At 40.4% G+C, this 13622-nt stretch overlaps 1 protein-coding gene across 8 annotated transcripts in view; it reads left to right on the forward strand.

The window, feature by feature from the left end:
- The window catches only part of vps9d1 (VPS9 domain containing 1), a 48302-nt gene extending 34996 nt beyond the window's left edge, over positions 1-13306 (forward strand). For 5 of the 8 annotated variants that reach the window (XM_023970798.2, XM_023970799.2, XM_023970801.1 and 2 more), the window contains 3 exons: positions 4428-4532; positions 6595-6711; positions 8174-10120. In XM_023970798.2, the coding sequence (XP_023826566.1) occupies positions 4428-4532; positions 6595-6706 (217 nt within the window). In that variant the 3' untranslated portion in view covers positions 6707-6711; positions 8174-10120. The other 3 variants (XM_023970796.2, XM_023970797.2, XM_070435173.1) reach the window with 3 other exon arrangements.
- Positions 13307-13622: the final 316 nt, after the last annotated feature.

Genomic DNA, 13622 nt, shown 5'->3' on the forward strand with positions numbered 1-13622 from the left:
ACTCCTGTGACCTTTTCATACTCTTTGTTGTGCTTGTCGCTTTTTCACATTAATGTTACGACTGCGGAAATGTTTGTAATGACTTGTCAAACCCCGATAATAGCTGAAGTGGGCTCAATGGAATACATTGTCTTTATCGTTCTGCATCGTCTCGACAGTTACATCACAAAAACATAAGAAATAACTATTTTGATGGGTGTAAATTTGTGAAATTTAAAAAGTWAAAATTTAAAACAGTTGATTATTTTTACAAATTAGATGCACTAAAATGAAATTAACTTCTGAAAATGAACACTGTTTAGTGATATGTCTGATCTCGCGAACAATGTAAAGTATGTATAAATGTGTGAAATCTAGTGCCAAGCGTGTTTATCTTAAACCGAGGCTATTCTGCTGTTGACACTTGTTGAATTATGCAACAGAACATTACAACAGTAATTGAGGCAGTCTGGGTGGCACAGGTGAGTGTATGTAGGCCTAGACATAGCAAGTGTTTAGTGGTTGCAGCCCTGTGCCACCCCTTTTAAGCTATTCATATACACTGAGTAAACACAACTTTAACACCTGCTCTTTCCATGACTGACGAGGTGAATGCTATGATCCCTTATTGATGTCACTTGTTAAATCCGATTCAAACAGTGTAGATGAAGAGATGGGTTAAAGAAGGATTTTTAAGCCTTCAGACAACTGAGACATGGATTGTGTATGTGTGCCATTCAGAGGGTGAATGGGCAAGACAAAATATTTAAGTGCCTTTGAACGGGCTATGATCGTAGGTGCCAGGTGCACTGGTTTGTGTCAAACCCAGCAGCTTTGCAGTTCTTTTCACTCTAAACAGTGTCCAGTGTGTATCAAGAATGATCCACCACCCAAAGGACATCCAGCCAACTTGACACAACTGTGGGAAGCATTGGAGTCAACATGGGCCAGCATCCCTGTGGAGCGCTTTCGATGCATTGTAGTCCATGCCTTGAYGAATTGAGACTGTTCTGAGGGCAAAAGGGGGTGCAACTCAATATTAGGAAGGTGTTCCTAATGTTTTGTACACTTGGTGTATATGAGTGCATTCTAAGAAAACAAAAGAGAAATTTGACAAATTGAATACCTGAATTCCCGCATCCCAGAACTGTTTTTGTCCGTGTCAGTAAAATGTTTTACATGCTATAATTTAGTAAATATCTGATGGATTTTAACAAATTTAAAAGTTTAAAATATTTTCATCCATTGTCCAACTTGCATTTATTAGAATACTTTTTCAAACCTTTTAATAATTTKGATGACCATTGCTAGTTAAAGGCCTAGTACTGCATCATATTGTATAAAAGCTGATGAAACTACTACTGTAAAAGTGTAAAAACATTTGATCAGTGTTGCACTAAATCACCAAAAGTGGACACCCCTTCAAATGAGTGGRTTCTGCTATTTCAGCCACACCCGTTGCTGASGTGTATAAAATCGAGCACACAGAGACAAACATTTGCTTTACTGAAGTGTTCAGTGACTTTGAACGTGGCACCGGTCAACTGTGTGATGTTATTGTGAAGTGAAAAGTTCTAGGCGCAACACCGGCTTAGCCGCAAATTGTTACAAGCTCACAGAATGGGACCTCCCGAGTGCTGAAGCATGAAGTGCGTAAAAATCGTCTGTCCTCGGTTGCAACATTCACTGCAGAGTTCCAAACTGCCTCTGGAAGCAACGTCAGCACAAGAACTGTTCGTCAGGAGATTCATGAAATGGGTTTCCATGGCCAAGCAACCGCATACAAGCCTAAGATCACCATGCACAATGCCAAGCGTCGGCTGGAGTGGTGTAAAGCTCACCACCATTGGATTCTGGAGCAGTGGAAAAACGTTCACTGGATTGCTGAATCACACTTCACCATCTGGCAGTCCAATGGACGAATCTGGGTTTGGCGGATGCCAGGAGAACGCTACCTGCCCGGATGCATAGTGCCAACTGTAMAGTTTGGAGGAGGAGTAATGGTCTCAGGCTTTTTTTTGTAGTTCGGGCTAGGCACCTTTGTTCCAGTGAAGGGTAATCAAAATGCTACAGCATACAATGACATTCTGTAGCTGACTCTGTGCTTCCAACTTTATGGCAACAGTTTGGGGAAAGCCCTTTCCTGTTTCAGCATGACAATGTCCACGTGCACAAAGCGAGGTCCATACAGAAATGATTTGTCGAGATCGGTGTGGAAGAACTTGACTGGCCTGCACAGAGCCCTGACTTCCACCCCATCGTACACCTTTGGGATGAATTGGAACACCGACTGCGAGCCAGGCCTAATCGCCCAACATCAGTGCCCGACCTCACTAATGCTCTTGTGGCTGAATGGAAGCAAGTCCCTGCAGCAGTTCCAACATCTAGTGGAAAGCCTTTCCAGAAGAGTGGAGGCTGTTATAGCAGTAAAGGGGGGACCAACTCCATATTACTGCCCATGATTTTGGAATGAGATGTTGGCCGAGCAGGTGTCCACATACTTTTGGTCATGTAGTGTATTTCCTGATAGTTGCTGGTTGAAAACTACACAGGACCTTTTAACACCAGGTTTGCATGGGTGGGAGATTCGGCTTTACATGGTGACCTCATCTTGTGGTAAGTTGGTTAATAGACCAATAACAAAGAGTTCCAAACCTCTCTGACAATGGTTAGTTTTCAGTTTTCTCCTTGCCACTCAGACCACTCCCAAACAGTCCTAGGAAAATTCTTGCTTGAGAAATTTTTTGCTAACAGCAATTTAATATTTTTTTATATGGAAATCTATTACAGTAAGTTAAAGTTACCCAGAAATTATTTTGATATTGATAATAAAGGTTGTATTGAGCCTTTTAACATTCTACATTACCATGGAAATTCTTGCGTCACAATACCAGGTAGTCATTGTGAGTTTACCAGACAAATTGCTAGGGTTAGTGGTTCGAAGCCCCTTCTATTCATTTTATTTCTATGGCAGCACATGCAGTCAGGAGAGGAGAAAATGTGAGTTTAAAAAATGATAATTATATTTATTGTATTTCTGTTGCTTTTCGAATGGTTATTAGGGAGACCGCGGTCATTTGGCTGACCAATTACGGCCACGGCCCTAAGCTCATGCTCTATATTTGTCTCCTTGTATTGGAGTGTGCAGAGCAGTCAGACTTTGTGGATGTGGTTTGCTGGATACCACTTCTTAGCTCTGGCGGATGTAGCTTATTTTTGGGAGCACCATAATCTAGTGGCTGCTGGTGACTGTTATGCAATTGAATATGAGTTCAGAAACTTCCCTTTTCGGTCTTACACTAGATAAGATTTGCATTTGGGTCTAGTCAATATATTTTAGCTTGTGTGATTTGTTTTTGGACATGGCAATGGCGTACTGCCATTTCTATTATTGCTTCATCAGTGTGTTTCACTTTAAGAGTTTACCCATAGTATTTAAAGAAAGGCTTCTTCTATTCCGAGGAGTCTGTTTGATAACTGCAGAAGAAATGTTAATGCATTAAATGTGATCATTATTCTCACAAATTACTTTGTGTTCACAAGAAAGTATGAATGAATATTTACGCATGTTTGCACATTAACCCACTATCTGTTTTCCCTGTCACCGAGCTAGGCAAATCTGCTTTTAGTTTTAATGCACCGTATTGCTCTAACAAAATTCAAAATACATTTCATCTTCATGTTCTGGTGCTGTTTAGGCAATTTAAAGTGTTTTGGGAGCTTATTTRTGGAGGAATGCAACTAGTTTTCTGGGTGATTAGTGATTTCTTTTTTTCTTCTTTTTTCTCATGACTATTTGTATTTCAAAGCGGCAAAATGTAACTTTTGGGGCAACCTGACTAAATAGAAATGTGAGTCATAGATCTATTATACTTGAAAGCAAGTCTAAGAAGCGGTATGTCGATTCTATATACACGATTTCTATGCTTCCCGTTAAGTTTTGTTTTTGCATCTTTTACTTTCAGTTTTGTATGGCAGCTGAAACAACAATATTTTTGGATATGGAAAATGTATTTCACAGCAGTTAAGATGGTACAGTGATTTCTCCCTCACACTCTACTTCACTTTGTCTTTTTAAACATCTCTTTTTCCCCCTCGACTTGTCCAGTTCACTTGTTATTTCAATCAGAACTTTCAGATCAACAACCCTGTAATGGGTGTAATGGGTCAATTATGTCAACATCGTCTATGACTGGTTGCATTATGTTGCTCCAAGTTTGACCCTGAATTTGATATTTATGTTAACACKGGAATTTATAGACTAATTTGAAGTTTACAGTAATGTTTGTGTTGACATGTAATGAGGGTGTGATTTTTGTGTTGTGATTGAGTGTAAACACTTTATTATAGCACAACTATTTAAAATATAAAAATTAAAACAATTATTTGATTTGGTTTTTAACTAATTTCTTGCCTTTCTGTTAAACCCTCCTCTGTTTATTTGTCAGTGGGGCAGATGACTTGTTGCCCATCCTCTCCTATGTGGCTCTGCACTGTGAGCTGCCTCAGTTGGTGTCAGAGTGTGCTGCCCTGGAGGAGTTCATTCATGAAGGGTAGGTCTCCAACTCACACAGACTTAAATCCCAGCTCACCTCACAGAAAACATGTCCCCTAACTCCATTCCACCTGCGACACGCTATGTTCCCCTTCTGGAGACTGTCTCCCCCTCTGGCTCAGTCTCTATCAGGGTTTCCTTGCGCGTCAGCTCAGACCACACCCGAGAGGTCTATTTATCTCAATAAAAACAGCCTTTAACAGGCTGGTTAGATTGGCAGTAATGAAGACATGGGATATTCTAGTTTGGTTTTCCTTCCCTACAAAAAGACAAATTAAAAGCTTACTTGATGTTTATGCAGCTCAGTGGTTTGGAAGCAGAAGAGTATAGGCAAGGTGGGGCTCACTGGGGACCAAGGCCCTACAGAGGCGGGCCCTACATGTAGGAATTATTGCTGTGATTTACAAAATGACTAGTCAAAAAAGTAAATAGGAAGGGGTGATGTTATTTACATGCTTATTATTGATAGAAAAGCATCAAGCCCCTCCCTACCCCATCATAGAAGCATAGTGATAGACATCTTTCCATCGCTCTTTCTCTCTGAGACACACACACACACACACACACACACGCAAGCCCTGGCTTGAGTTGCTCTCATGTCTTAGTCTCATTAGCGTAAGGTCACCCAGAGTTGACGAGGCTCCGGCCTTGCACCGCTCCCTTAAGGAAAACCTCCACCCTGCTTACTGTCTTGCCTTGTCACCCTCCACGTCTGTTCTTCCCTCCCCCTTTTATATCCAAATGGGCCAGGATTTTTTTTTAAATATAAAATAAAAATGTAACTCTTGCTTCACTGGACCATTTCCTATTGTTTAGTCACGGTATGGTTGGATATGAGAAGAGAAGTTGATGCTTGAAACAATCTTTATGATAATCTTCACAAGGAAATTTAGTGATTTTTTTTTTTTTTTTTGTGTGTGTGTTTAGGACTAAATAAAATTAATAAAATATGAGGTGTTGGTATTCATCACTTAATCTGCTGTGACGATTACCAAGATGTGGTTAGGCAGATTTGTATTTTTATTGATCTATCTGTAAATTGTACAACAGTGGTCACCAACCGATCTTCATGGAATTCCTACTTGATCAACAAACATTTCTTTAGCCTTGCGCTGCTGGTGGTAAGTGCATTTGATTCAAAGCCCTGCTTGCTGGGTAGACAGGGTTCACATTCTGAAGGGACATACTGCCTACATGGTGGACCAGGACAGCTGTGACTAAATCAAGTGTSCCTACTGTGCTGGCCAATCGGAAAGCTGAAATCACCATTCCTACATTACATCATGACGTTTAAAACCATGGCCAGAAACTCAAAGAATACAGCAAAGAGCATAGCTGCAGGAAGTAGGGGTTTTGAGGTTGTTTTTTGGGGGGACAAAAGTAGTGCGCTGGTTCTCTGGTCATTGGAACAATATTAATTTGTGCATGAGGCAGAAATAATGCGAAGCGACTAGAGTTTCATCATCAGGTGGAAAACTGTCCCCGCTCTCTGGTCAGGGGTGTATTTATTCCGCCAATACTGTTCCAAAAGTTGCATTTGTCCAAATAGAAAATCTTGTTTTAGTTGAAAAAMTAAACTTTTTGCAACTGTTTGGCGGAATGAATACTCCCAAGTCTCACTGGAGGAAAGGGGAGAGCAGGGATGATGAGAGGCGGAACCTCTGCTGCTTTCTCCCTCTGCTGACACTGACCATCAGATGCAGGTACCACCAGTCCAGTAAAATAGCTAATTATTTTAATTTATGCTCTGCCTCGCAAGTAATACAACCACTGATCTATTTTGTTATCAAAGCTAGTGTTTATTTTAATTTTAAAAATATAATTATATGGTCTAAGAACAATATTGGCAGGCCAAGCATGGTATGTATTAGGCTTACTGTATAATTAGGTTAATGTTGCATAGGCTTACATTTGTAAAGTTTTATGTAAAAAAATACAAATATTCTGAGCAGTAGATCTCTGCCTGCTTTTTGACTGCGACAGTGATCTTGACTGGGAAAAGGTTGGTGACCACTGTTGTACAACGATGGTGCAGCGTTCTAACTGTTCTTCTGTCTAAGGTATCTGATTGGAGAGGAGGGCTACTGCTTGACCTCCATGCAAAGTGCTCTGCAATACGTGGAGTCATTGCACACAGGAGGATTTCAGCTGCACAACACTAAATTCACCTGATACAGGTAATGTACATCCAACATGATTAAACATTTCACTGAGTGCAAATGAGGTCTTTCTCAAATGCATCCCGTTTTAGAGGCAACTCTTCAATCTTAATTAGTTTTTAATCTAAATCATTTGTCTTACCCATAACAATGGTAAAATGAAGTGAAATGTTAAGTGCACAGTGCTATGATACCATTGAGAAAGTGCCCAAACTAGAAGTTATTGAACTGATTGGGGTTGGAGGGTTCACAGTTGGATGAATCGAATAATATAGTGGGCCCTTGAGCAATGTTTCCAGAGCGGGAGAATTTACACAGGGATTAACTATATGTGACATCAAACAGTCCCACCTAAACTCCCTGTGACATAATTAATTCATGCTAACTAAACATTTGATTTAAAAGTGTGCTCTGTCTGAGAGCTGTCAGTTATGCAAGGCTGTTAAGTTATGAACCCTCTGTTCCACATTTCAGATGGAGTAACAGATTTGGTTTAAACGTCAGTCTGACCACCTCCTGATTCATGCATCCAAAATTGAACAGTCCATCGTTGCCATGGATATAAAGGGGGGTGGATTGTCATGATTTGTGGTTTCTGTTTYCTTTGTCATTGAGTGACAAATCAATGTTTTACAGAATTTAATCTTATTTTTTTGGAATTTGGGTATTTGCATTCTTAGTTCAGCTCCTATTGATCTGAAATTCTTCTGTATAACAACACACATGGGTTCGGTACTACACTTCAACATAACATGGAGGTGCAGGCTAGTGCTGCAGTCCGATTCTCTACCCTTCTCTCAAGTGTGCACTCGTTCAACCCTCATGGATATCACAAGGATTGATGTAAAAGGGAAACTCCCTAACCCATGCTTATGCTAATCCAATGTTTTTAACTCCATGAGGGGGTGTGAACAAGTGTACACTTTGGTTAGAGGAGTAAAGGATCGGAATGCAACCTAGGAGCAAGTGAATAGCATCTTTTCTACACCAAAGAACATTGAAGTTCTTTGATTGGAGGGCGTCCTTTAAATGCGGTAGCGGGACACATTGTAGCTCACTAGTCTATAGCAGGTGTACTGAAATAATACTATTTGAAAGGTCCGGTCACACAAACTTCCTAGGTGGCAGRGGTCTGGATGGATATTGTCATTTATCGGCATAGTAACAAACCCCCACCTTCCAATCCATTCGACCCCAAACTGTTCACTCCTCTTGTTGGCAGAGACAGAAATGTGCAGTTTTAAAGCTGATTTCCTGCAATTCTACACATTTTACATGTCTGTTTGTTCTTATGATACCAGGAGTTGAATCCCAACTGAATTCCCCCCCCCCCCCAAAAATGTTTATTTTTAAGTCTGGACCCACGGTCTGTATTGACCCCGTTCTGGGTCCGGAGCTGGCCTGCAGACTACCTTGAGTATGGCTGGTGTATAGGGTGTTGTGTACCAATGAATTGAGCGCTTGTTGTTTGCTATTTCAGGCTGCTGCTTTGAAATGGAAACCAATATTCCMTGTGTTGCAGTGCTCTGAAGTGGCAGTGCCTGTTAGCTGCAGACTGGACCACGGTTCAACTTAATTCAGTGTTCTGAGCAAGAAATGACTTTGGCTGTCAAATTAATTTTCTGGACCTAGTTTCCAAGTTCTGTTTCTGTTCACCCAGGTGATTTGACAAAGCCTGATTGTTACCTGGACTAGTTGCAATGTGGAATTGATTTGCTTATGACTGCTATTGAGGGGCATTTAGGTCAAGTGCTTGAAGCTTTATCATACGTCAACCTGAAGTCTGCWAAATAAATGGATTGCTATTGCTCAGTTTTATTGCTTTCATTTAGGAACTGACCCTGTCATTTTATTAAATTAATGTCTGAAAGATGACTATGTACTACCATAGAGCAACATGTCTCTCTTTTGAAACTCAAAAAAAAGCATGAATTGATCAATTATTGTGTAGCTGCTTACAGAATATTATAGGAATAATTTATTTTAGTCAGGATGTCAGGATTCCAGTTCAATTTTAATGCTTGCATTCAGGATATGTTTTAAGGTAATGCACACATGTTTCTAAAGAACTAGGTTGGTGTGAGTGATTGAAACTATGCTAAGTATTGTGTTTCCTGAGAATGTGTGTTCATGCAAGAATTTGTGGGGACACTGCCTCTAAAAAAGTGCATGCAAAATTGAGATATGGGCCCCCCAACAAAACATTTGGGACCATGATTAGAACTAATTTAGTGTCAAATTATTTTGTCATTTATCTAAGTATTTTGTGCATTTGGGTGGATGGAGTTCTAGGGGGATTCTCACAGGGTTATGGTTAATCGCTCTTTTGGAGTATCTTAGAGCACAGGGGAAAATGGCAATACTTTTTAATTCAATTCTGACTTCACTTCTGAAAGTCATCAGTTAAACTAATTCACTGTAATAGTGTGCACGCCAGCATGCACTTGCRGATAAAATGTTAAAGCCACAGGGACTGCAAAGATATTAATTGTTTTGCTACTGTGGTTGAACATTTTAACAACGATGTTTTATACTTACAGAATATATCATGAACTGGTGTCAGTACAGTATTAGGTTGAGGTTTAAAGTGGGATGGGGATGGATTTAAGGGAGAGTTTTAGTGTTTAGAGGACATGCTGAGAGTTGACCAGTCACTCAAAGCACTGCTTCATCTTCAATGGTTGCGTTCCAGGCTGACTACATTGCAGACGCATCTCACAACGCCAAGATGGGTGTTTTAATATATCCGCTAACCACATCGTATGATATTGCAATCTGATGCCAAACTGCACAGCTTGACGAAGCGCGCAACCATTTGTTGATGCAATGCAATGCCTGTGACAGTCGGCCTGTGTCTCACAGCTATATGAAAACACAGAGCACGGACAACTCTTAATACCTGGTTTATTGACTCAATTTATAATTTTTATTCATACTGTTTTATGCTGTTTGTTTTCTATTTAATACTTTTTATTTGGTCTGTTAAAGAAATGAATGGTTCCAAAAGATGTAAAAAATGTTTTTGACATCCTAAAATAATTGTACCACCTGTCAGCATTGTCTTTTGACACCATCTGTGAAAACTGTAACACCAAAAATGTGCTAATATGTACTGTGTATATTTATGTGAGAGAAGTATATAAATAATAATATAATGGGATGTAATGAATGCTGTTGTATTTCACACAGTACGTGAACCACTACATTGACTCAACTAATTCTGACCTGTGTTTGTTTTTTTTGCTCTTGAAGCCTTATGAACATGTATGTTGGTTAGAGACTCAGATTCAATATGCTATTTTATTGGAGAAACCCCCCATAGACATTCATCTGTGTGGAGGGTCTTAGTCTGGGTGGTTGTTATGAATATCTATGTGTGTGTTGTCCTGGAGGTTTATAACAATAAAGAAGTTGAGGAAAAAGTGTCCCTCTGAGAATTTGTTCATTATCATTCAAACTCTTCTGCTGAAGATATGGCCACTCAAATGTGAAACATTCAGCCAACTCCTTATATAGCCCTGCTGCATGCTCCTCTCCTCTGCACTCAGTTGACTGACACTAGAATCTAATGCATTGTTTTGCTGTTTCTTTAGGATGAAGATTTGTTTAGGACAGACATAGAGAGCGGTTGGGGCAGTGTTGACCTGATGGGTCTGTGTGCTGGAAGCCTGGAGGGGAGAGACACTGACGGGCATATGGCTGGATTGTTCAGAGTGTTTCCGGACCAGAGGAGAAAACATGCCAATGCGAATCAGGAGGAGTCCAGACAACCGCAGAGGACTAACTTTAATGCATAACTCGCGCTCACTGTGTCCCCTTGAATCGCTTCAAGTCCACTTACCTTGTCACCCACATGCAAGCTGAAATCTCAGTCAGAGCTCGGATCCTATCAGGACCCATTATGCCGTAACAGACTACTCAGTCCCAGCCTCCTTGGCAGGATACACTGCTCCATTCCCAGACAGATCCTCGCAACCCCTCTTCCACCTCCCCTCATAACAGCCTATTACACGTACACACCCCATGTGGTGCTGACATCCAATACACAGACTCTATAAAACAAGAAAACCTGAGTGGGCTCCCAAATGGCACAATCAAGGGTCTGGAATCAAACCRGACCCTGGTTTGATTCCAGGCTGTATCACAACCGGCTGTGATTGGGAGTCCCGTAGGGCAGCGCACAATTGGCCCAGTGTCGTCCGGGTTTGGCTGGGGTAGGTCGTCATTGTAAATAAGAATTTGTTCTTAACTGACATGCCTAGTTAAATTAAAGGTTAAATAAAAAAATGTAACCTGCTCTTTCCATGACATGGACTGACCAGGTGAATCTACAGTACACAGTTTCGTTGTAACCCTTGAAAAACACACCTCATTCAACTCTTTGAGGGCTTGATGATTAGTTGAGAAGTTGAATCAGGTGTGCTTCTCCAGGGTTACAATTCAAATTTGTAATGTTGGTGTTACTGGAGGACCAGGGTAGGGAAACACTGGTGTAAGGTACAGGAGGAGCTAGAGGTGAAGCAGCGGAATGTCTGTACCTCTGGTGGCCAGACCTGGGTTCAAATACTATTTAAATTTMTTTTCAATAGATTTCTAAACAAGTAATCAGATAACCTTTATTTGGGGGGAAAAAAGTAGTTGAATATTGGAATGTATTTGTGATGTATCACTGATGCGCTGGGAGTGTTTTGAGCGGATTACTTTTGTCTTTCAAAGTTTGTTGCATTATGGGGATAGAAATTGTTTGACTTGCGACTACATGTTKACTGCAAACATCAACTGATCAAAGGTCATGAAATTGTGACTGCAGTTGACTGCAGGTTTATGCAGTTGATCAATACCAGCTTTATCCTGCAGCCATCGCCCGCATTGTTGATTATTGTCAGCTAATCATTTGGGTGTTTTTGTTTGACCCACAACAAATGTGACCAACGACATGAAAGAAACAGGAACCAACTTTGTATACAGTGGATATGTACAAAWGAATGTGATATTTGAGTCCCCCTCTCTCACCAATTGATTGTACAATGTACCATCATATTTTCAGGTTGTGAGTGCTTGATATGGAGGTTGGAGACATGTTTATTTCCACATTGTTTATAAAATATGTTCTTTATAATGTCAACACTGCCATGTTGCACKGAACCTTGCTGTTGGAAAAACACATCAGTGTCCGACTTTCGGTTGTCACAGGTGCACCTCCCCCGACTTCACTCCTCAACCTTTGTCTACAGTCGGTTGCTTTAGCCTTACCACTCAAACAAGCCCACTGACTCAAATACACTCCCACGCATTAAACCCAGGTATTTACTTTCATATACAATTTGGTCGACTATTTGGTTTTTACAAATAACCATTCAAAAACTCAAATAAAAGTACATGTTTTGGGATATGTATTTGAAAATATTCAGATACACAGAAAAAATATATTTAATAAACAAGTATTAAAATACACATGCACTGTATTTGAACCCAGGTCTACTGGTGGCTTGTTATATCAGCCTATAGCCCTGTGTGAGGTACAGTGTCCTGGCTCTAGAGTGTGATCTATACCAGAGGGTGCAGCAATAGGAAGCCCTAGGTTGAGATAGTTTGGCTGAACTTGACAACAGCTGTTAGGTGGGTTCGTCCTCACCAAAGGACCATGCCAGGCAGCCTGGAAAGTATGAATGACAGCTACCCAGTGCATTTGTCACCCCATTGCCTGCTGACATCTACTGTTCATGTCAACATTGGGAACTAATCATCTGATAAGATGTGTGTGTGAGGCCATGCCCTGACGATGCTGGCGTGAGATCAAACTGTCCTCTCCATCTCTCTCTGACCTCAGAGCTGGCCACAAATTTGATTAAAGTCTGTGGAGTGTGTAATCCTCCAGAAAGGTCTCCAAAAACACAAAATAATCATATTTTTTTAATAGATACAGCATTAAATAGACAAATCCCTCTGCTCTCTCTTTCATCACACCACTCTAAGAGTTGTTTCCCTGTCTGTCATATGTGGACCGGACCACACACACACACACCCACCCACATTATTGTAACTTAAGATTCATTGTAACAAAGAAACACAAATACTTGCAGGTGCTTAAGTGATATATAAGAGCACATGTTCAAAATGTTATTTTCAGAGTTTCCCAGAATGTATCAAGTAAATCTGTTGCCTGCCAGTCTGTCTCTCAGCCTGACTGTATGTTGTGGTGTCTTTTGGCCTGTGAATGTGAGGCATGTGTTTTTTTTTTATTGAAAACTTAAGCTTTGGTAAGCACTTGCTACACTCACACAGGAAGGGGAGCATGATACTGCCAAGGTCTCATATTTGTTTTTTCCGTCTGTTTTAATATTTCAATCCCTTAACTGATTCACATGTTTTAAAGGGGGATGGATCAGTCCAATGTTTTATGAAAACCAGAAAATAAATTTGATGCCCACTTAACAAGCAAGGTAGAACAGTTATCATGACTTCAGTCTGTCCTCAGTGATCTGTTGTGTCATCAGGTATAGGCCCAGCCCAGATTATCTTAAACTTAACTAGTGCAATTCATMATTTGCATTTCAATTGTTTACAGTACATATTGAATTACTTTAATGATATATAAAGACWGCTGTATTTTTGTCTGCTCTAGTTCCTTTTATTTAATGCAGAACTACACCATTGTCAACAACAGCTTCAGTGCCTCTTAGTGATAKGTCAAATGAGGTCAGGTGCCATACAACCTGCATAGTGCTCTTTGTCAGGAGGGAGACCCTCCTATTTGACTGAYCTGTGACCCACTGAACGCTTAAAATACTAATGTTACGTCGCTCTGTAATTTTGTAATACATTWAAAAAATCCCTTCTCACCCTACTTCCTCCTCCCTTTGTCCTCTTTTAGAAGCTGATTCATGATATGATCTRCCTTGTAAGAACTTGTAAGTCCACCACYGTCC

Source organism: Salvelinus sp. IW2-2015, linkage group LG26 (assembly GCF_002910315.2).
Source record: "Salvelinus sp. IW2-2015 linkage group LG26, ASM291031v2, whole genome shotgun sequence".
NCBI classification, from domain to species: domain Eukaryota; kingdom Metazoa; phylum Chordata; class Actinopteri; order Salmoniformes; family Salmonidae; genus Salvelinus; species Salvelinus sp. IW2-2015.